At 41.0% G+C, this 20,221-nt stretch overlaps 1 protein-coding gene across 1 annotated transcript; it reads left to right on the forward strand.

Moving 5' to 3' along the window:
* Nucleotides 1-7,151: 7,151 nt before the first annotated feature.
* LOC115152644 (prokineticin receptor 2-like) lies at nt 7,152-17,905 on the forward strand. Its single transcript, XM_029697399.1, has 2 exons — nt 7,152-7,671; nt 17,200-17,905. Exons 1-2 carry the CDS (start codon nt 7,202-7,204, stop codon nt 17,903-17,905), a joined length of 1,176 nt encoding a protein of 391 aa, XP_029553259.1. The 5' UTR covers nt 7,152-7,201.
* Nucleotides 17,906-20,221: the final 2,316 nt, after the last annotated feature.

The raw sequence follows: 20,221 nt of genomic DNA on the forward strand, positions 1-20,221 counted from the left end.
GTTTTCTTGAATGTGAATTTACTGTTGGCTTTGGAAATATCAGTTGATAAGGAGTTCCATTCAGTGATGGCTCTGTATATAACTGTTGATTTTAGAAGATTTTTCCTTGGTCTGGTGGGTATCAGATGACCCAAACTTGCCTGTCTGGTTTGGTCATAATGTCTATTGCCGTGATACACAAATTGGTCTGAGAAATAAGGGGGTTTCTATATCTCCTAAACTGACAATTCTATTCCCTGTGAGGATACCTTTCCAGTACTGCAGATTGAGATTAGGGATACAAAGGGATTTGATTATTTCCCAAAAACCTGGTTGTTGGGTTGTTTTTTTCACTTATCACTGGTTCAAAGGAAAAAATAATACTGTCACTACGATGCTTTCCAAACAAGATGCATTCACAAATGAGCTGAAAATGTTAAACATTTTCACCAAAGAGGAAAATGGAAGTGGACTTCAAAGATACACATTCATTATATGAACCAATGTGTTATGATTTACAGGTTTCATCTGTATATTTTCACATTTATATACACACACTCAAACCAGTATATGTATTTCTAATTGAAAACAATTTATACTGAGAAAAAAAATGTAAACGCAACATGCAACAATTTCAATGTATTTACTGAATTACAGTTCATATAAGGAAATCAGTCAATTTAAATAAATTCATTAGGCCCTTATCTATGGATTTCATATGAATGAATAGTCTTGAATTTGCATTTTAGAAATTGTGTTAAACATTGTGGCCTCGTGAGTGAGTGAACTGTGACCTCTGCCAAGATACTGGCAAAGCTCTCCATTAGGAACTGTAGGCTACAACGTTATTACAGTTGCAACATAATTCAATTAGCAAAGCCAGTGATGTCAAAGTAGGCTAGCTGGAACAGGACTTCCCACATCCAATAGTGACTAAGTGAACAACATCACACATAAAGTACACTCACCCCAGAACACTTTCTCAGCTAGAACGGGAGCCTCTCCTCCTTTATAAAAATGAATAAGCAGGGAGAGGATCAAGACTGTCACGTCCTGACCATAGAAAGCTTTTATTTTTCTATGGTAGAGTAGGTCAGGGCTTGACAGAGGGTTTTGTCTAGTTTATTTATGTCTATGTTGGTTTTAGTTTCTTTTTTTCTATGTTGGGTGTTTTGTCTAGTTTATGTATTTCTATGTGGGGTTCTAGTTGTTGTATTTCTATGTTGTTTTTTTGGGATGATCTCCAATTAGAGGCAGCTGGTTATCGTTGTCTCTAATTGGGGATCATATTTAAGTTGTTGTTTCTCCTAATAGGAGTTGTGGGAGATTATTTTTGAGTAAGTGTATGTTGCACCGCTTTGTCACGGTTTGTTGTTGTTGTTGTTGTTGTTGTTGTTGTTGTTGTTGTTGTGTTTATTCGTTTATTTGTATGTATTGCATAGTTTCACAGTAAATAAAATGTGGAATGGTACACACGCTGCGCTTTGGTCTCCTTCATCTTCAGACAACTGTGACAAAGACACGTTTTTTTGCTTCTCTATGGCATGTTGGTGGAGAGGAGAGAACCAACAGCGAGGAGGAAAGGAGCGACAGTGCACTATGGAGAGGATAGGACCTGTTATTTTCTAACATTAGCCTAGGGTAATACATGCCTGAGAAAGTACATGTTAAATCAATGAGCTGCTCAAGATGAGCTTGATAATGCAAGAAGACTGTACAATTCATGGGATCTGCTGAAAGTAAGTGAGTATTCTGCATAGATTTTCAGTCTTATGTATCAAAGTGGTGGTAAAATATATATTTTTTTGTGAAATCAATTCAATTTACAATGACACCTCTTAAAAAAGCAAAAGGACATGGGGTTACAAAAAAGTACCAATTACAAATATATATTACTTTCCACAACTGTAAATGTACAATGCTTATTGAATAACTTACCCATAATGACAGCTTTATTTGGATTTCTCTACCCCATGTCCTTTTGCTTATTTAATTTGAAGAGGTTTCATTCTAAATTGATTTCACATATTGAGAACACATATAGGAAGGTACTGTCAGTATGCATGCGTAATCAGATGTTTGTAGCCTATCCGTTAGAATAACTCTCCCCACATAGTGGTTTAACTTCAGCTCATTAAATATGCCTATAAACATTTTATAGTTAGATGTTTAATCTTAAAAAATCTGTGATGCTTTATTGGACAGTGCATTGTTCGTATTTAATATTTTTTTCATTGGGGTGAGAATGAGATCAAATGTTATTGGTCACATACACATGGTTAGCAGAAGTTTTTGCGAGTGTAGCGGAATGCTTATACTTCTAGATCCGACAGTGCAGCAGTATCTAACAGGTAATATCTAACAAGTTCACACACTCTAGTAAAGGAATGGAATGAGAAAGGACAGAGCAGCTAAGATGCAATAGATAGTAAAGAATAGATAGTGAAGGATACAGTATACAGTATATACAAATGAGATGAGTCATATGGAAAGAAATTTAAAGTGGCTTTATTAAAGTGACTAGTGTTCCATTTATTAAAGTGGCTATTGATATCAAGTCTGTAGGAAGGCAGCCGCCTCTCTGTGCTAGTGGTAGCTGTTTAACAATCGGATGGCCTTGAGATAGAAGCTTTTTTTCAATCTCTCTGTTCCAGCTCTGATGCATCTGCACTGACCTCGCCTTCTGGATGGAAGCGTGGTGAACAGGTAGTGGCTCGGTGGTTATTGTCCTTGATGATTTATTTTGCCTTCCTGTGACATTGGGTGCTGTAGGTGTCCTGGAGGGCAGGTAGTTTCCCCCCAGTGATGTGTTGTACAGACCGCACCACCCTCTGGAGAACTATGCGGTTGTGGGTGGTACAGTTGCCGTACCAGGCGGTGATACAGCCCGACAGGATGCTCTCAATTGTGGACCTGTAAAAGTTAGTGAGGGTTTTTGGTGACAAGCCCATTTTTTCAGCCTCCTGATGTGGAAAAAAGGTGCTGTTGCTCCTTCTTCACCACACTGTCTGTGTGCGTGGACAATTTCAGTTTGTCGGTGATATGTACACCGAGGAACTTAAAACTTTCCTCCTCCTCCACTGCTGTCCCGTCGTTGTGGATGGGGGGTGCTCCCTTTGCTGTTTCCTGAAGTCCACGATCATCTCTTTTATTTTCCTGACACCACACTCCGAGGGCCCTCACTTCCTCCCTGTAGGCTGTCTCGTCGTTGTTAGTAATCAAGCCTACCACTGTAGTGTCGTCTGCAAACTTGATGATTGAGTTGGAGGCGTACATGGCCACGCAGTCGTGGGTGAACAGGGATTACAGGAGGGGGCTGAGCATGCACCCTTGTGGGGCCCCAGTGTTGAGGATCAGCGGAGTGGAGATGTTGTTTTCTACCTTCACCACCTGGGGGTGGCCTGTTAGGAGGTCTAGAATCCAGTTGCACAGGGCGGGGTCAGGACCCAGGGTCTCAAGCTTAATGAGTTTGGCGGGTACTATAGTGTTGAATGCTGAGCTGTAGTCAATGAACAGCATTCTTACATAGGTATTCCTCTTGTCCAGATGGGATAGGGTAGTGTGCAGTATGACGGTGATTGCATTGTCTGTGGACCTATTGGGGTGGTAAGTAAATTGGAGTGGGTCTAGGGTAACAGGTAGGGTGGAGGTGATATGATCCTTGACTAGTCTCTCAAAGCATTTCATGATGAAAGAATTAAGTGCTGCGGGGCATTTGTAATTTAGTTCAGTTACTTTAGCTGTCTTGGGAACAGGAAAAATGGTGGCCAAGTATGTGGGGACAGCAGACTGGGATAGGGATTGATTGAATATGTCTGTAAACACACCAGACAGCTGGTCTGTGCATGCTCTGAGGACGCGGCTAGGGATGCCGTCTGGGCCGGCAGCCTGGCGAGGGTTAACATAACACATTTAAATGTTTTACTCAGGTCGGCCCGGAGAAGGAGAGCCCACAGTCTTTGGTAGCGGACCGTGTCGGTAGCACTGTATTGTCCTCAAAGCGCGCAAATAAGTTGTTTTATTTGTCTGGGAGTATTGTATGTTTTCTGCACTTGAATATTTGACATAACCTAACAGTCTGTTCATGGACTGCTAAAAAGCCATCAGTCTGCTAATAGTTAAGTAAATGGTTACCTGGACTATCTGTACAAGCAAAACCTTAGAAGAAAACCTGGTTCAATTTGCTTTCCACCAGATACTGGGAGATGAATTGATCTTTCAGCAGGACAATAACCTAAAACACAAGGCCAAATCTACACTGGAGTTGCTTACCAAGAAGACAGTGAATGTTCCGGAGTGGTCAAGTTACAGTTTTGATTTAAATCTGCTTGAAAATCTATGACAAGACCTAAAAATGGTTGTCTAGCAATGATCATAAACCAATTTGACAGAGCTTGAAGAACTTTAAAAGAATAATGGGTAAATGTTGCACAATCCAGGTGTGGTAAGCTCTTAGAGACCTACCAAAAAATACTCACTGCTGTAATCCCTGTAAAAGGTAATTCTAACATGTATCGACTCAGGATGTTGAATACTTACAGTATCTAATCAAGATTTATTAGTGTTTTATTTAAATATATACAAATGTTAGATTTTTTCTCCCAATTTGACATTACAGACATTTTTGTGTAGATCATTGACATTTGTGTAGATCAATTTTAGTCCCACTTTGTAACACAACAAAATGTTGAAAATGTCAGAGGGTGTGAATACTTTCTGAAGGCACTGTATCTACCTCCAGTTACCTCGTACCCCTGCACATTGATCTGTTACTGGTACTGCCTGTATATAGCTCCATTCTTATGAATTTTATTTTGTGTTACTCTTTATTTAATTGTATGTTTTACCTCTGCATCTTTGGGAAGGGCTCTTTAGCATGCATTTAACGGTAAAGTCTACACCCGTTGTATTCGACAGGTGACAAATCAAATTTGATTTGATGGAATATTCCACCTCACAATTAGTGATCTCAGTTTGAATTATATTACTGATTAGCCAATGTGTGTGCACAATTGATCCTAGGAATTATATTAATTGAATGATTGTGCTCACAAACACACACACACACACACACACACACACACACACACACACACACACACATATAATTCCTTCCCTCTCTCTATCTGTACCCTCCCTTTTTTCTGAGTGTTTCATAACACTCTATTGTGCGTTGGATGGTGTCCAGGTTACTACAGCCAGCTCATATTCCACAATATTATTCTAACCCTGAGAATAAATTGGCAATTCTCTTTCATCTTTGTCATGGTTATTCTTTCCTCTGGCCACAAATCACTATTTTTAATTAACATAACGTTAGGTCATTAACCTGTTATGGATAGGGGGCAGTATTTTCACGGCCAGATAAAAAATGTACCCAATTTAATCTGATTATTACCCCTGCCCAGAAACTAGAATATGCATATAGTTAGTAGCTTTGGATAGAAAACACTCCAAAGTTTCTAAAACTGTTTGAATGGTGTCTGTGAGTATAACAGAACTCATTTGGCAGGCCAAAACCTGAGAAGATTCCATTTTTTTGCCCTCCTTGATTATCTCTATCCAATACAGGGGATCTCTGCTGTTACGTGACACTTCCTACTGCTCCCATGGGCTCTCAGAAGGCGTCAAAAATCTGAATGACGTAATTTCAAGCCCTGGATGAAAAACTTTATCGCATTTGGTAAGTGGTCTAGCAGTGGACAATGGGACTCATGCTCGTGCACGAGACGACCCCATGTTTTTATTCTATCGTCGAACGGATACAACGACTCCCGGTCGGAATATTATCGCTTTTTTACGAGAAAATTATTTTAAACAGCGGTTGACATGCTTCGAAGTACGGTAATGGAATATTTAGAAATGTTTTGTCACGAAATGCGTCGTGCTCGTAACCCTTCTTTACCATTCGGATAGTGTCTTGAACGCACGAACAAAACGCCGCTGTTTGGATATAACAATGGATTATAACAAAGGGACCAAACCAACATTTGTTATTGAAGTAGAAGTCCTGGGAGTGCATTCTGACGAAGAACACCAAAGGTAATCAAACTTTTCTAATAGTAAATCGGAGTTTGGTGAAGGCTAAACTTGCTGGGTGTCTAAATAGCTAGCCCTGTGATGCCGGGCTATCTACTGAGAATATTGCAAAATGTGCTTTCACCGAAAAGCTATTTTAAAATCGGACATATCGAGTGCATAGAGGAGTTCTGTATCTATAATTCTTAAAATAATTGTTATGTTTTTTGTGAACGTTTATCATGAGTAATTTAGTAAACTCACCGGAAGTTTGCGGGGGGGTATGCTAGTTCTGAACGTCACATGCTAATGTAAAAAGCTGGTTTTTGATATAAATATGAACTTGATTGAACAAAACATGCATGCATTGTATAACATAATGTCCTAGGGTTGTCATCTGATGAAGATCATCAAAGGTTAGTGCTGCATTTAGCTGTGTTTTTGTTTTTTGTGACATTATATGCTAGCTTGAAAAATGGGTGTCTGATTATTTCTGTCTGTGTACTCTGCTGACATAATCTAATGTTTTGCTTTCGCTGTAAAGCCTTTTTGAAATCGGACAGTGTGGTTAGATAAAGGAGAGTCTTGTCTTTAAAATGGTGTAAAATAGTCATATTGTTGAAAAATGGAAGTTTTCGGATTTTAGAGGAGTTTGTATTTCGCGCCACGCCCATCATTGGATATTGGAGCAGGTGTTCCGCTAGCGGAACGTCTAGATGTAAGATTAACCCAGGGTATCTCTTGGATAGAGAGAAGTCTGGGGGCATGAATCTGTGTCATTGACCAATAATAAAACTATTAGCAGAAAATAAATTATGTCATTGGTAATTCTTATTATTTTACGAGCTCTGCAATGTCAACAACAGCACACACAAGATTACTTTTTTTTTCATGCCCTTTTGATCCAGCCAGCATGTTCGCTTCTGAAATGTATATTTAATTAATCTTCAGAAACATTCTCTGGTCTCTGTGTGAGTCATGCTAAATTAAGAACAACTGTGTTCCAGGTAAAGATGTTCTCTTTACTGTCTGAGTGACAAGTGGGATCTTCTCTTCACTCCAAAAGACCCTCTATCATCGATCCTGCAAGACACTTACACCATGACCCAAACACCTTATGAAATGATTCCTGGAAGACACTGACATAACTTATAAAGTAGACAGAAATAAAAACAAGAAACACAAAACTTCTTGGGAATTCATAATGGGAGATCCCAACATCAGCCACTTAGCGGATGTATATGTTGAGACCCGTGACCACATGCTGGGAGGAAGCGAGCTTGACCCATTGACGGATAACTACGACATGGACTATGGTGTTCCCTACAACGAGATGCCCGACACCACGCAAGGCACATCCTTCTTCATCGCCACCATTGTCATCACCGTGGTGCTCATCTGCATTATGCTCGTCTGCGGTGTTGGCAACTTCCTGTTTATAGCTACTTTGGCACGGTACAAGAAGCTGCGTAACATCACTAACCTACTCATCGCTAACCTTGCAATATCAGACTTCATAGTGTCAGTGGTGTGTTGCCCGTTCCTGGTGGATTACTATGTGGTGAAGCAGCTGTCCTGGGACCATGGCCTGGTGCTGTGTGCCTCAATTAACTACATCAGGACTGTGTCTCTCTACGTGTCCACTAACGCACTGCTGGCTATCGCTGCAGACAGGTGGGTGCCTCATCCCCTTTTATTGGTGTCTTTCAATGACAGGCGTGTGTGTGTGTGTGTGTGTGTGCGTGTGTGTGTCCAGTAATTGCCTTTCACAGTTCTATTTTGTTGAGGCCGTCTTGACCCCTTGTTTTCTTGGTACATAAGTCAGCCTTATTGTAATCAATAAGGAACTCAGCAGGATCTACCATCAAAGTCAGTGTCAATATCTCTAAATTGTCCCCTGTACGTGTCTTCCTTCCTTTGTCGCACTGACCTGAAAAATAAATAGGTTTGTTTGGTTGAGTTTCTTATATATTGCTTCCACCTGTCAAATCATTTCAAAACAAACTAAAAAAAGAGGAAGAAGGTAAGCTATTGGGGAACATCTTTAATAAAAGATCAGCCTGCTGTATAGAAGAGAACGACTACTCTAAGGCGGGATTCAACAGCTGTTTCTTCATTCACTCATCGAAAAGACTTGTCTCTCATCTATTACATGCTTGAAAAACATATTTTAAATCAAAACTGTATCAATAATTAGAGAAGAAGTTCATCACACTTCTGGTTATGAGTAGTTAACTTTCTTCATGCCAATGGTTTGTGTATATATTAATTGTCTTTTGTACTTGCTACAGTAGGTACTGGATTTGATTGTGCTGGTTGAGGTGTTCAAGTCTATAAAGAATGAAAACAGCAGATAACCCTAAGGGGCACACCACGTAAATTCAATGTGGAAATGTTGGTAATATTTGGTAAAGACTGTGCTCAATGAGAGTTCAAACTTTATTCACCTAGGTTTGTTGAATTCCCAATGTGATATCACAAAAAAAATCAGATTTTTGGTTTAGTTGTCATCTAAATGTGTTATCATCGCGCTTTCAACCATTTAAAAACACAACAAAGTTCACATGGGAATACTATGTCAGATATTTTGTATTTAAACAACAACTTAATGTATCACTGTGCTTAATCTGAGATACATAGTGCAAGTGATCAATGCTGTTTGAGATTCTGCACAGATTATTATACCAATTGTGAAGATCTTCACAGAACTGCGATCTTCGCATGCTATCATGAACATGCATGCTATCTATGATTATATTAGACGTAGTTATAGTTACAGTAGGCTAACTTCAAAATGTGGCCATGGATGTGTGACTCATTTTAAGGTTGAATAAATACTGTTACATTAGTTTGTAAAACAGCCTTAACAATAATCAATTTCCTGTATTACAAAAGTAATATTGAATTGTGTCTGGTTGTCAAAGCAACCAAATATCAACATTTAAAGGATGTGTAATGCTTGGATAGTTTCATCTGAGCCACTGGCTTTATCCTATTTTTTGGTTTAGTTGGAGATGGGAATCCAACATATCATTTGTTTAACTTGTCAACAAGTTAAAAGGCTTTTAAATGTTGTTTATTTAACTAGGCATGTCAGTTAAGAACAAATTCTTATTTAAAATGACAGCCTAGTAATAGTGGATTAACTGCCTTGTACAGGGGCAGAACGACAGATTTCTACCTTGTCAGATCAAGGATTCGAACTAGCAACCTTTTGGTTACCGGCCCAATGCTCTAAGCACTAGGCTACCTGCCACCCCAATATTTACTCTGTTGCAAAAGTAGTACTGAATTGTGTTTGGTTGTCAACACAACCAAATATTACACTTGAAGGAGATGTATCTTTTGTGCCACTGTCTGGCTTTAATTCCAGTTTGTCTATAAAATAGTCATTGATATGTTGGATTCACATTTCCATCTCAACCAAGAATCAAAGTTAAAGAATAGGACTACATAAATTAACTTTAAATAAAGTGCATTTCAAGTTTGATTTGATTGGATGTAGTCATTTACTAAAACTTTGAGGTTTGGTTGAGAATCCAACACGTCAATTATTTATTTGTAGACACATTTGAACAGGACTAAATCTAACTAAACTTTAAATGCACTTTAAATAAGGTTTATTTTTGGGGACCACTTTTGTCCCGTGGAAGATACTTTTACAACTACTGGCTAAAAAGTGTACGAAAGTACAGCAAAATCTCTTTAACTTCAGTTGATAACGCATTGTCAATTTGATGAAACAATTCAGAATTCTATAGCTATGTTACTGATTCAAGGCCCATGGCTTTGACTGCAGCACCCTCAGCACCCATACTTCCCACAGCTATGAGTACATGCAACTTAATATATGAATTGTTAACCCTTTAGACCCAAATAGAATTAAAAAAACTACTGCTGTAGATTACTGAGAATTTTCAAGATAAAGCTAATTTTTTACTAAAGTATGTGGACACCTGCTTGTCAAACATCTAATTCCAAAATCAGGGGCATTAATATAATGTTGGTCCTCCCTTTGCTGCCATAACAGCCTCCACTTGTCTGGGAAGGCTCTCCACTAGATGTTGGAACATTGCTGTGGGGACTTGCTTCCATTCAGCCACAAGAGCATTACTGAGGTTGGGCAGTTAGGCCTGGTTCATAGTCGGCATACCAATTCATCCCAAAGGTGTTCATTGGGGTTAAGGTCAAGGTTCTGGGCAGGCCAGTCACGTTCTTCCACACCGATCTCTACAAACTATTTCTGTATGGACCTCGCAGTGTGCACGGGGGCATTATCATGCTGAAACAGGAAAGGGCCTTCCCCAAACTGTTGCCACAAAGTTGGAAGCACAGAATTGCTGTAACGTTAAGATTTTCTAAGGGGCCTAGCCCAGACCTTGAAAAACAGCCCCAGACCATTATTCCGCCTCCACCAAACTTTACAGTTGGCACTATGCATTCGGGCAGGTAGCATTCTCCTGACATTCACAAAACCCAGATTCATACGTTGGACTGTCAGATGGTGAAGCATCATTCATCAATCCAGAAAACGCGTTTCCACTGCGACGAGCTTTACACCACTCCAGTCAATGTTTGCATTGCACATGGTGATCAAATGTACCAAGTATAATATATTATACTTATAAATATTACTTACGTATAAATATTTTTTTAATTATCCAAAATGTGAGCAGAGGACAATTTTCAGAAAGTATTTCAATAGCCACACAAAGTAGGACATCTGATTGTTACAGAAGTAAGAAGAATATTTAGAACCTACAGGCTACTTATTTCATCCCAGGGACTGTTGAACTGTTTTCTGATTAGAAGAAACATTCTGTGAACACTTATGAGGAAATCTCACATTTATCTTAAGGGACATGACTGCGCTGAATTCTCAGAAGCCCTGTCCGGCCTACTTGGCCCACCCTCTGTGAGTATCCATAAAAATGACATAACTTGTAAACAGACGTGACATCAAGTTTCTTTGACACCATGAGGAAAAAATTACCTAACTCTCCTTGGAAGCCAATCACCGATTGACAAAAACCTATCCTACTCATACCGAAGCAATTATCCCAGAGGTGGTCCTGCAGGAATGCACTGTTTGCATTTGAGACGGACTAAGTTTGCAATCCATCCCGGCTGGGAGCAGAGGAAGAATTCACTGCATGGAAGAGCTCACATAGACTTTACTTTCCTGGACTGAGAGGGAGCGAGAGAGAGTCTTGGACAACACGCCTTTTTCAGCTCCATCCTATCCTAACGGAATCCTACCTGGCAAGCAACATCAGTGTACAAATAAAATACCGCATTGCAATATTAATTTCCTCTGAAAGTGGCGCTTTGTGTGTGTAAAGTGGTGGAAGTCTTTGAGTGTTGTAAGACGGCAGTTTAAATTTACAAACCCATGGTCAATATTGTCCCAACACTGTCCACATCAGATGCTAATCGATTGCCTAGTTCATGTCTATTCCTGGTTGGGGATTTCTATTGTTCACGGTTGCGAAAGCCTATGTTGACGTACTCCTCTCACATTTTCTCTTTCAATGAATAAGATAATACCATTCTCAAAGGTCCTGTAAATGTGTTCTGTTGTTCCCCATTGTACCCTGTTAATATTGTGTTGTTAATAAGAGTCTATTGACATACCCGTGAATCAATCTAAGTAGCGTAATGAAAAAATCCCCATCAAACTCTGTCAGTTTAAGCTAGAAATATTTGTTTTGCACACCATGAAACATCTCAAAAATTGGTCTTCTCACAAAAACATCTGTAGCGTCTGAACGGTTTGAGCTAAGGTTTGGGCTACCACTGTGAAAAAGGGAGACTCTCTTGAACATGATGATGTTCTCCATTTTGTGTCACGGAACTCATCTGAAGGTAACCCATACAAATTAAAGGAAGTATGGAGGTAGTTTTGTGCCAACAAAATTAAGGGATTAAATATTTCCTGAGCTTTCTTATATCTCCTAGATAGAGGACAGACACTTGAAAACCTTAAACCTAATGTTTTATTTTTCACTGTATTTTTTCAAATAATTTATGCATGTGTTATTCAATCCGTTTCTATGGGTAGTAAAGGCCAAAATAAATATTTGATCAAATTCCAAATCCAATATGACCATCTTAAAACAATTCCATATGTAATCTTAGTTGAACCCCCCCCCCCCCCAATGATTTAGTGTGGTAAATACAACTTTGAAATGTATTATTTGTGGCATGGAATTGTTTTAAGATGGTCACACTAAGGATAATTTTTCTATTTATACATTGGAGATGCTTACCATACAACATTGACAAAGCTTGAATAATTATTTAAAGAATAATGTGCAAATATTGTACAATCCAGGTGTGCCAAGCTTTTACAGACTTACCTAGAAAAACTCACAGCTTTAATCGCTGCCAAATGTGATTCTAACATGTATTGACTCAGGGGTGTGAATAAATTTGTAATTGACAAAAAAAAAAAAAAAAACATGTTTTCACTTAGTCATTATGGGGTGTGTGTAGATAGTGAGAACACTTTTTTTTATTTTATTCAGGCTGTAACACAACAAAATCTGGAATAAGTCAAGGGGTATGGATACTTTGTGAAGGCACTGTATATACAGTGTATTGTTACGGCCTTATTTACAATTTTATTAAATACATTTGTTCTTCGTTAATCTACACACAATACGCTACAATGACAAAGCGAAAACAGGTTTTTAAGAACTGTTTGCAAATGTATTAAAAATAAAAACAGAAATACCTTATTTACATAAGTATTCAGACCCTTTACTATGAGCCTCCGAAATTGAGCTCAGGTTCAGTCTGTTTCCGTTGATCATCCTTAAGATGTTTCTCTAACTTGATTGGAGTCCACCTGTGGTAAATTCAATTGATTGGACATGATTTGGAAAGGCACACACCTGACTATATAAAGTCCAACAGTTGACATTACATGTCAGAGTAAAAACCAAGCCATGCGGTCTAACAAATTGTCCGTAGAGCTCTGAGACAGGATTGTTTTGAGGCACAGATCTGGGGAAGAGTACCAAAAAATGTCTTCAGCATTGAAGGTCCCCAAGAACACAGTTGCCTACATCATTTTTAAATGGAAGAAGTTTGAAACCACCAAGACTCTTCCTAGAGCTGGCCACCTGGCCAAACTGAGCAATTGGGGGAGAAGGGCCTTGATCAGGGAGGTGACCGATAACCCGATGGTCACTCTGACAGAGCTCCAGAATTCCTCTGTGGAGATGGGAGAGCCTTCCAGAATCTCTGCAGCACTCCACCAATCAGGCCGTTATGGTAGAGTGGCCAGACGGAAGCCCCTCATCAGAAAAAGGCACATGACAGCCCGCTTGGAGTTTGAAAAAAGGCACCTAAAGGACTCTCAGACCATGAAAAACAAGATTCTCTGATCTGATGAAACCAAGATTGAACTCTTTGGCCTGAATGCCAAGCGTCTGGAGGAAACTTGGCACCATCCCTACGGTGAAGCATGGTGGTGGCAGCATCATGCTCTGGGGATGTTTTTTTAGTGACAGGGACTGGGAGACTAGTCAGGATTGAAGGAAAGATGAACGGAGCAAAGTACAGAGAGATCCTTGATGAAAACCGCTCCAGTGCTCTCAGAACTTCAGACAGGGGCGAAGGTTTACCTTCCAACAGGACAATGACTCTAAGCACATTGCAAAAAACAACACAGAGGTTGATTTGGGACAAGTCTCTGAATGTTCTTGAGTGGCCCAGCCAGATCCCAGACTTGAACCTGATCGAACATCTCTGGAGAGACCTAAAAATATCTGTGCAGCGACGCTCCCCATTCTACCTGAAAGAGCTTGAGAGGATCTGCAGAGAAGAATGGGAGAAACTCCCCAAATACAGGTGTGCCAAGCTTGTAGCATCATACCCAAGAAGACTCGATGCTGTAATTACTGCCAAAGGTGCTTCAACAAAGTACTGAGTAAAGGGTCTGAATACTTATTTAAATTATCAAGGCACAAGGCGAGGCCCAGAAACAGGCAAGGGTCAAAACCGGGAGGAATAGAAAAAGGAGAATAGCAAAAAGGAGTACGAGAAAAACACACCGGTTGACTTGACTAAACAAGTGGCCCCCTGGAGAGGTTCAAATGCCAAAGAGAGGAGAGGTAGGGGGTAAAGATTCTTGACAGTAATGTCATTAAGTCCCCGGTAGTCAATGCACGGACGCAGGGTCTTGTCCTTCTTCTCTACAAAGAAAAACCTTGCACCGGCAGGAGATGCAGCCAGACTCTTCTATGTACTCCTCCATAGCTTTGGTCTCTGGTTCTAACAGAGAGTACAATCGACCCTGAGGTGGTGTAGTGCCTGGGAGAAGAGCAATGGCACAATCATAAGGACGGTGCGGGGGAAGGGATGTAGCACGTGCCTTACTGAACACTTCCAGGAGGTCATGGTAGTCTGTGGGGATAGCAGAGACATCCACAGTCTTGCTAACATCCAGAGGAAGACAACTTGAGGAAGGCTGTGCTGCTTGAAGGCAGTGGGAATGGCAAAATTGGCTCCAACCCAGGATGGGCTTGTGATCCAATCAATCATCGAATTGTGCTTTTGAAGCCAGGAAAATCCCAAAACAACCGAGACATGGGGAGATGCAATGAGGAGGAACTGTATTGTCTCACTGTGGTTACCAGAAACCCGTAATTGAACGGGCACAGTACTATGGGTGACTTCCCATATAGAGCGGCCGTCCAGTGCCCTAGCATCCATGGGCACAGAGAGAGGCTGAGTGGGAACACCAAGCTCCGAAGCTATCGTGGCATCCATAAAACTTTCATCAGCCCCAGAGTCAATGAGCACTCAGAGAGACTTAGATTGGTCTCCCCACAGCACAAGAGCAAGAAGGGGTGTGCAGGTGATGGGAATTAGGGAACTCCCAGTCTGACTCACCATAGTACTGGTACCAACTAGAGACAAGGTTTTTCTAATAGGGCAGGCAGCTATAAAATGTCCTTCCCCTCCACAGTACAGACAACAGTTATTATTCATCCTTCGTGAGCGTTTCCCAACTGATAACCTAGCTCTTCCCAACTGCATAGGCTTAGGAGTATCCAACTCACCGGTCATAGATTCCCAAGAGGGCTCGGGTGGCTTCGAATCTTCTCAGAAGAGCTGCCTTCGCGCCATAGCGGGTGCACAAGTGTGACCAAGACCAGACCTCCTCTCACTTTTGCGTTCCCTTAGGCTTCCATTAATTTTAATGGTAAGGGCGATAAGGGAGCAGAGATCCATTGGCAATTCCTGAGCAGCTAGCTCATCCTTGACCACCTCAGATAATCCGTGCAAAAAAGTATCAAAACGAGACTCCGGATTCCAGGCACTCTTGGCGGCGAACGTGCGAAAATCAAACGCGTAGTCTGCCACACTACAGGAGTTTTGACGTAAGTCAAGCAGTTTACTGGCTGCCTTTCTCCCGGAAACCGGAGACTCAAATACCTTTCTCACTTCTGCCATGAATTCCTCCAGATGACCACAAATTGCAGATTATTGCTCCCAAACCGCCGTAGCCCAGGAGAGCGCCCTTCCCGACATTAGCGTAATAATATACGCTATCGTCGATCTGTTTGAAGGAAACGAAGATGGCTGTAGCTCAAAAATAAGCGAGCACTGAGAAAGAAAACCCCGGCAGGTACCAGGATTCCCCGAATATCGCTCCGGAGGAGGTAAGTTGGGTTCTTGGGGAGCCAGGATAGGCTGTACAAACTCACCACAGATAGGAGAAAAATTACAGGGTGATTAGGGATTTTCAGAGGTGGCAGGTAGCCTCTGAGCTAACTCCCTGATTTGCTCCATAATAGCCTTTAACCCATGATCATGGTGTTCCGTTAAGGACCTGAGCCCTTCCAAAGGCCCTGTAGCAACTCCTCATGTCTCCTAATGGTGGCTCCCTGCAGGGAGACAGCGTGGCGGAGCTGGCCCAAGACTGCTGGGTCTGTCATGGCCAGTTCATACTATCAAGGCACAAGGTGAGACAGAAACAAGCAGGGGTCAAAACCGGGAGGACTAGATAAAGGAGAACAGCAAAAGGAATACGGGAAAACACGCTGGTTGACTTGCCTAAACATACAAGACAAACTGGCACAGACAGACAGGAAACACAGGGATAAATACACTGGGAAAATAAGCGACACCTGGAGGGGGTGGAGACAATCACAGGAACAGGTGAAACAGATCAGGGTGTTACAGTAAATGTCATATTTCAGTTTTTTTACCTGTTTTGGTTTGTCATTATGGGGTATTGTGTGTAGACTGATGAGGAAGAAAAAACTATTTAATCCATTTTACGTAACAAAATGTGGAAAAAGTCAAGGGGTCTGAATGCATTGTTAAACACTTTCATATAGTGTTTTGTGTATGTCCCTAACAGGGTCGAAATATCTCATGGTCCATGTGTGAACAATCCACCTACAATTATTAGGATTTAAGAGCCTGAGCTTGACCAATGTGTTTTTCTTAAAGTCAAACATGTAATTCTTCTGATAGAATACTAAAAACATGACATATATAGTTTTTCCCCTAAAAGTTATGAGGTACAATAGGTACCATATAGTAGGAGTGGCCCAGCTCTGTTCACCATGGGCAGTGCAGCCAGGGCTAGCACATTAGGGAGCGACACCACTTTATATTTTCATGTCTATTACAAAGAGACACCTGCATCAGCTATGCAGGTGACGGTTATCGTCGGTTAACACTTGATCTGATTGAATCTAGGCTTTAGCCCCGCTATGATTATGAGAAGGTTGCGATATTATTATTTTTTTAAATTCTCATGGCCCAGGCTTAAGTTTTTCCTGGAAGATAGAGCAGAGATCTGTTGATGAGAATACTGGAATTAGGAAGGTTTTATTATACCATCAAATTAGCATTTATCTTATTTACCCTGGGTGATTTACCCTGGCTGATATTCATCCACTCTTGGTAGAGCATGGAAAACTGTTTAGAATTTTTCATTACCATTTTTGTTGAATTGTCATCATCCTCCAAGAGCAGCTCTACTGTTTGTAGACCCCATTAGGATTGGTTTCATGCACCTACGTTAAATTGTAAAGGAAGCGACAGTATCGTTTTCATTTGTATGTAGCCTAATGCAAATCTAAACTGACTATTTCTCTTCCCTTGATGCAAGTAGTGGCCACATTTGTTTACTTTTTAACTTTTTATATACATTAATACACCCTCCTCTGTCCTCAGGTACATGGCCATCGTCCATCCTCTGAGGCCCCGTATGAAGTACCAGACGGCCTACTGTCTGATTACTGGTGTGTGGATCGTACCCATCCTCATCTCCATCCCTTCTGCCTTCTTTGCCTCTGAGACCATGTACCCTCACGGTGGTGCCAGCGCCACTCACAACACCCACAAGACCTTCTGTGCCCAAATCTGGCCCGTGGACCAGCAGGCATACTACCGCTCCTACTTCCTGTTTATCTTTGCCCTGGAGTTCCTCGGGCCCATTTTTGTCATGGCGCTATATTATACACGGATTTTCCGTGAGCTCTGGTTCAGGAACGTCCCGGGCTTCCAGACGGAGCAGATCCGGAAGTGGTTGCGTGGTCGGCGTAAGACAGTCATGGTTCTGATCATGATCCTGATGGCATACATTCTGTGCTGTGCACCATATTATGGCTTCACCATCCTACGCGACTTCCACCCGACACTCATCTCCCGCCAGAGGAACTCCCTGGTGGCCTTCTACATCATTGAGTGCATCGCCATGAGCAACAGCATGATCAACACCTTCTGCTTTGTCAGCGTCAAGAACAACACAGTCAAGTATCTGAAGAGGAATGTGCTGCTGTGCTGGAGATCCACCTATACTCCCCGTATCCCCGTTGACATGATCGACATCCAGACATTCTCCATGCCTGAACCGAGGAAGTCGAATGCATTCGCTTGAGGTGAACGAGGAGATGCAATTTTGAAACATTCATACATGTTTTTTGGATGTTTGTGTTGCATCTGAAACTTGAGGCAGGGTTAGGGTTTGGAGTTCCACAGTTGTTATGATGTCTTTTTCATGGAGATGTCTTTGAGTTGGTGTGTTCCTGTGTTTTGGCACAACAGAACTTCAAAGAAGCTAATGTAAATATTGTTTTATGATATCACCACATGTCCTAGTATCCTGGTACAATAAGGGATTAAGGGAAATTGACCATCTTTTTTTTCTGTCAACCAAGTAAGTGAGAAATTCTGTATTCCGTCAACCCATTTGTTTAGATTTTTTCAAGTCCGACATACAATCACCGGTCACTTTATTCGGTACAAACATCTGGTACCTGGTCGTACCTGAATTCTTCGGGCATTCTCCAAGGTGTCGGAAATGTTCCACAGGGACGTTGGTCCATGCAGGCGCGATGGTATCACACAGCTGCAGATTGGACGGCAGTACATTCATGCTGTGAACAGCCGATTTCATCTCATCCGAAAGATTCTCCATTGGAGTGAGGTCTGGGGACTGTGCAGGCCACTCAAGTAAACTGAACTCGTTGTCATGTTCCATGCAAGGTTTTTCCACTCTTCAATTGTCTAGTGTTGGTGATCGCGTGCCTACTGGAGCCACTTCTTTTTGTTTTTAGCTGATTGGAGTGGTACCTGGTGTGGTCGTCTGCTGCAATAGCCCATCCGTAACAAGGGTCATCGAGTTGTGCGTTCCAAGATGCTGTTCTGCACACCATTGTTGTACTGTGCCGTTATTTGTCTGGTTGTGGCCCGCCTGTTAGCTTGCACAATTCTTGCAATTCTCCTTCGACCTCTCTCATCAACAAGCTGTTTTTGCTCACAAGCCTGCTGCTGACTGGATGTTTTTTGTTTGCCACGCCATTCTAAACCCTAGACACTGTCATGCGTGAAAAGCCCGGAAAGGGCGGCGTTTCTGAGATACTGGGTGCACCGACAATCATGCTATGCTCAAAGTCGCTTAGGTCACTCATTTTGCCCATTCTAACATTCAATCAAACAGTAACTGAAGGCCTCAATGCCTGTCTGCCTGCTTTATATAGCAAGCCACAGCCACGTGACTCATTGCCTGTAGGAGAGAGCCATTTTCGTGGTGTACCTACCTTTCAATTGAAACAGGGTTCCCTTGTGCAGTGATGGAAAAAGTACCCAATTGTCATACTTGAGTAAAAGATACCTTAATAGAAAATTACTTAAGTAAAAGTAAAAGTCACCTAGTAAAATACTACTTGAGTAAAAGTCTAAAAGTATTTGGTTTAAAATATACTTAAGTATCAAAAGTAAAGGTAGAGGCATAAATTATTTCAAATTCCTTATATTAAGCAAACCAGACGGAAGCATTTTATTTTTTTATTTTATTGACAGATAGCCACGGGCACACTCCAACACTCAGACTTCATTTACAAAAATGAAGCATGTGTGTTTATTGAGTCCGCCAGATCAGAGGCAGTACGGATGCTCTGTTGATAAGTGTGTAAATTGGACCATTTACCTGCCTTGCTAAGCATTCAAAATATAGTGAGTACTTTTGGGTGTCAGGGAAAATGTAGTGAAGTAAAAGTAGTCAAAAATATGAATAGTAAAGTAAAGTACAGATACACCCCAAAACTACTTAAGTAGTACTTTAAAGTATTTTTACTTAAGTACTTTACACCACTGCTCTTGTGGAACCCAAACCTTCTAAACTTGATGTCCTACTGAGACATTTAGAAAAAACTGTGAAGTGTATTTCTATGGTTTATAAATTGTCGTTAGATCACATGCCAGTAAACACAGATGGAAACAAGATTTACAGGTGGAAATAAGGTCTTACTGTATCTTTGAAAGCCCACAAATGTTCCTATAACCTCTAAGCTAAGTTCAGACACACCATCTCTCAGTTTAAAACAATTCACATAGGGCCCGATTCCAATCAGAGTTAAGCACACGTAAGTTGAACGTAATTTTTTTTAATGCACTTTTCTCTCTTTGCGTATTCTGTCCTTGAACTTAAGCATGAGTATAGTGTGTTAATCACCTGCTATTCATTTTGAGTGGAGATCGAATAAAGGTGTGTCTACAGACATGCCGTATTCTGACCTTTACTTAATTCCCTAATAATTCCACCACTTTTACGCACAAGGAAACAATGAATAAGTTCTAGCGAATCTACTGGTTCAAAGTGGAAAAAGCATCTACTTAATTTTTTTCCGATAGAAACAACAACATTTTCCATGCACTGTAATTTCCAACTTGATTAGAGCTGTTGATGAGAGCT

The sequence above is a fragment of the Salmo trutta genome, chromosome 18 (genome assembly GCF_901001165.1).
Source record: "Salmo trutta chromosome 18, fSalTru1.1, whole genome shotgun sequence".
Classification (NCBI taxonomy): domain Eukaryota; kingdom Metazoa; phylum Chordata; class Actinopteri; order Salmoniformes; family Salmonidae; genus Salmo; species Salmo trutta.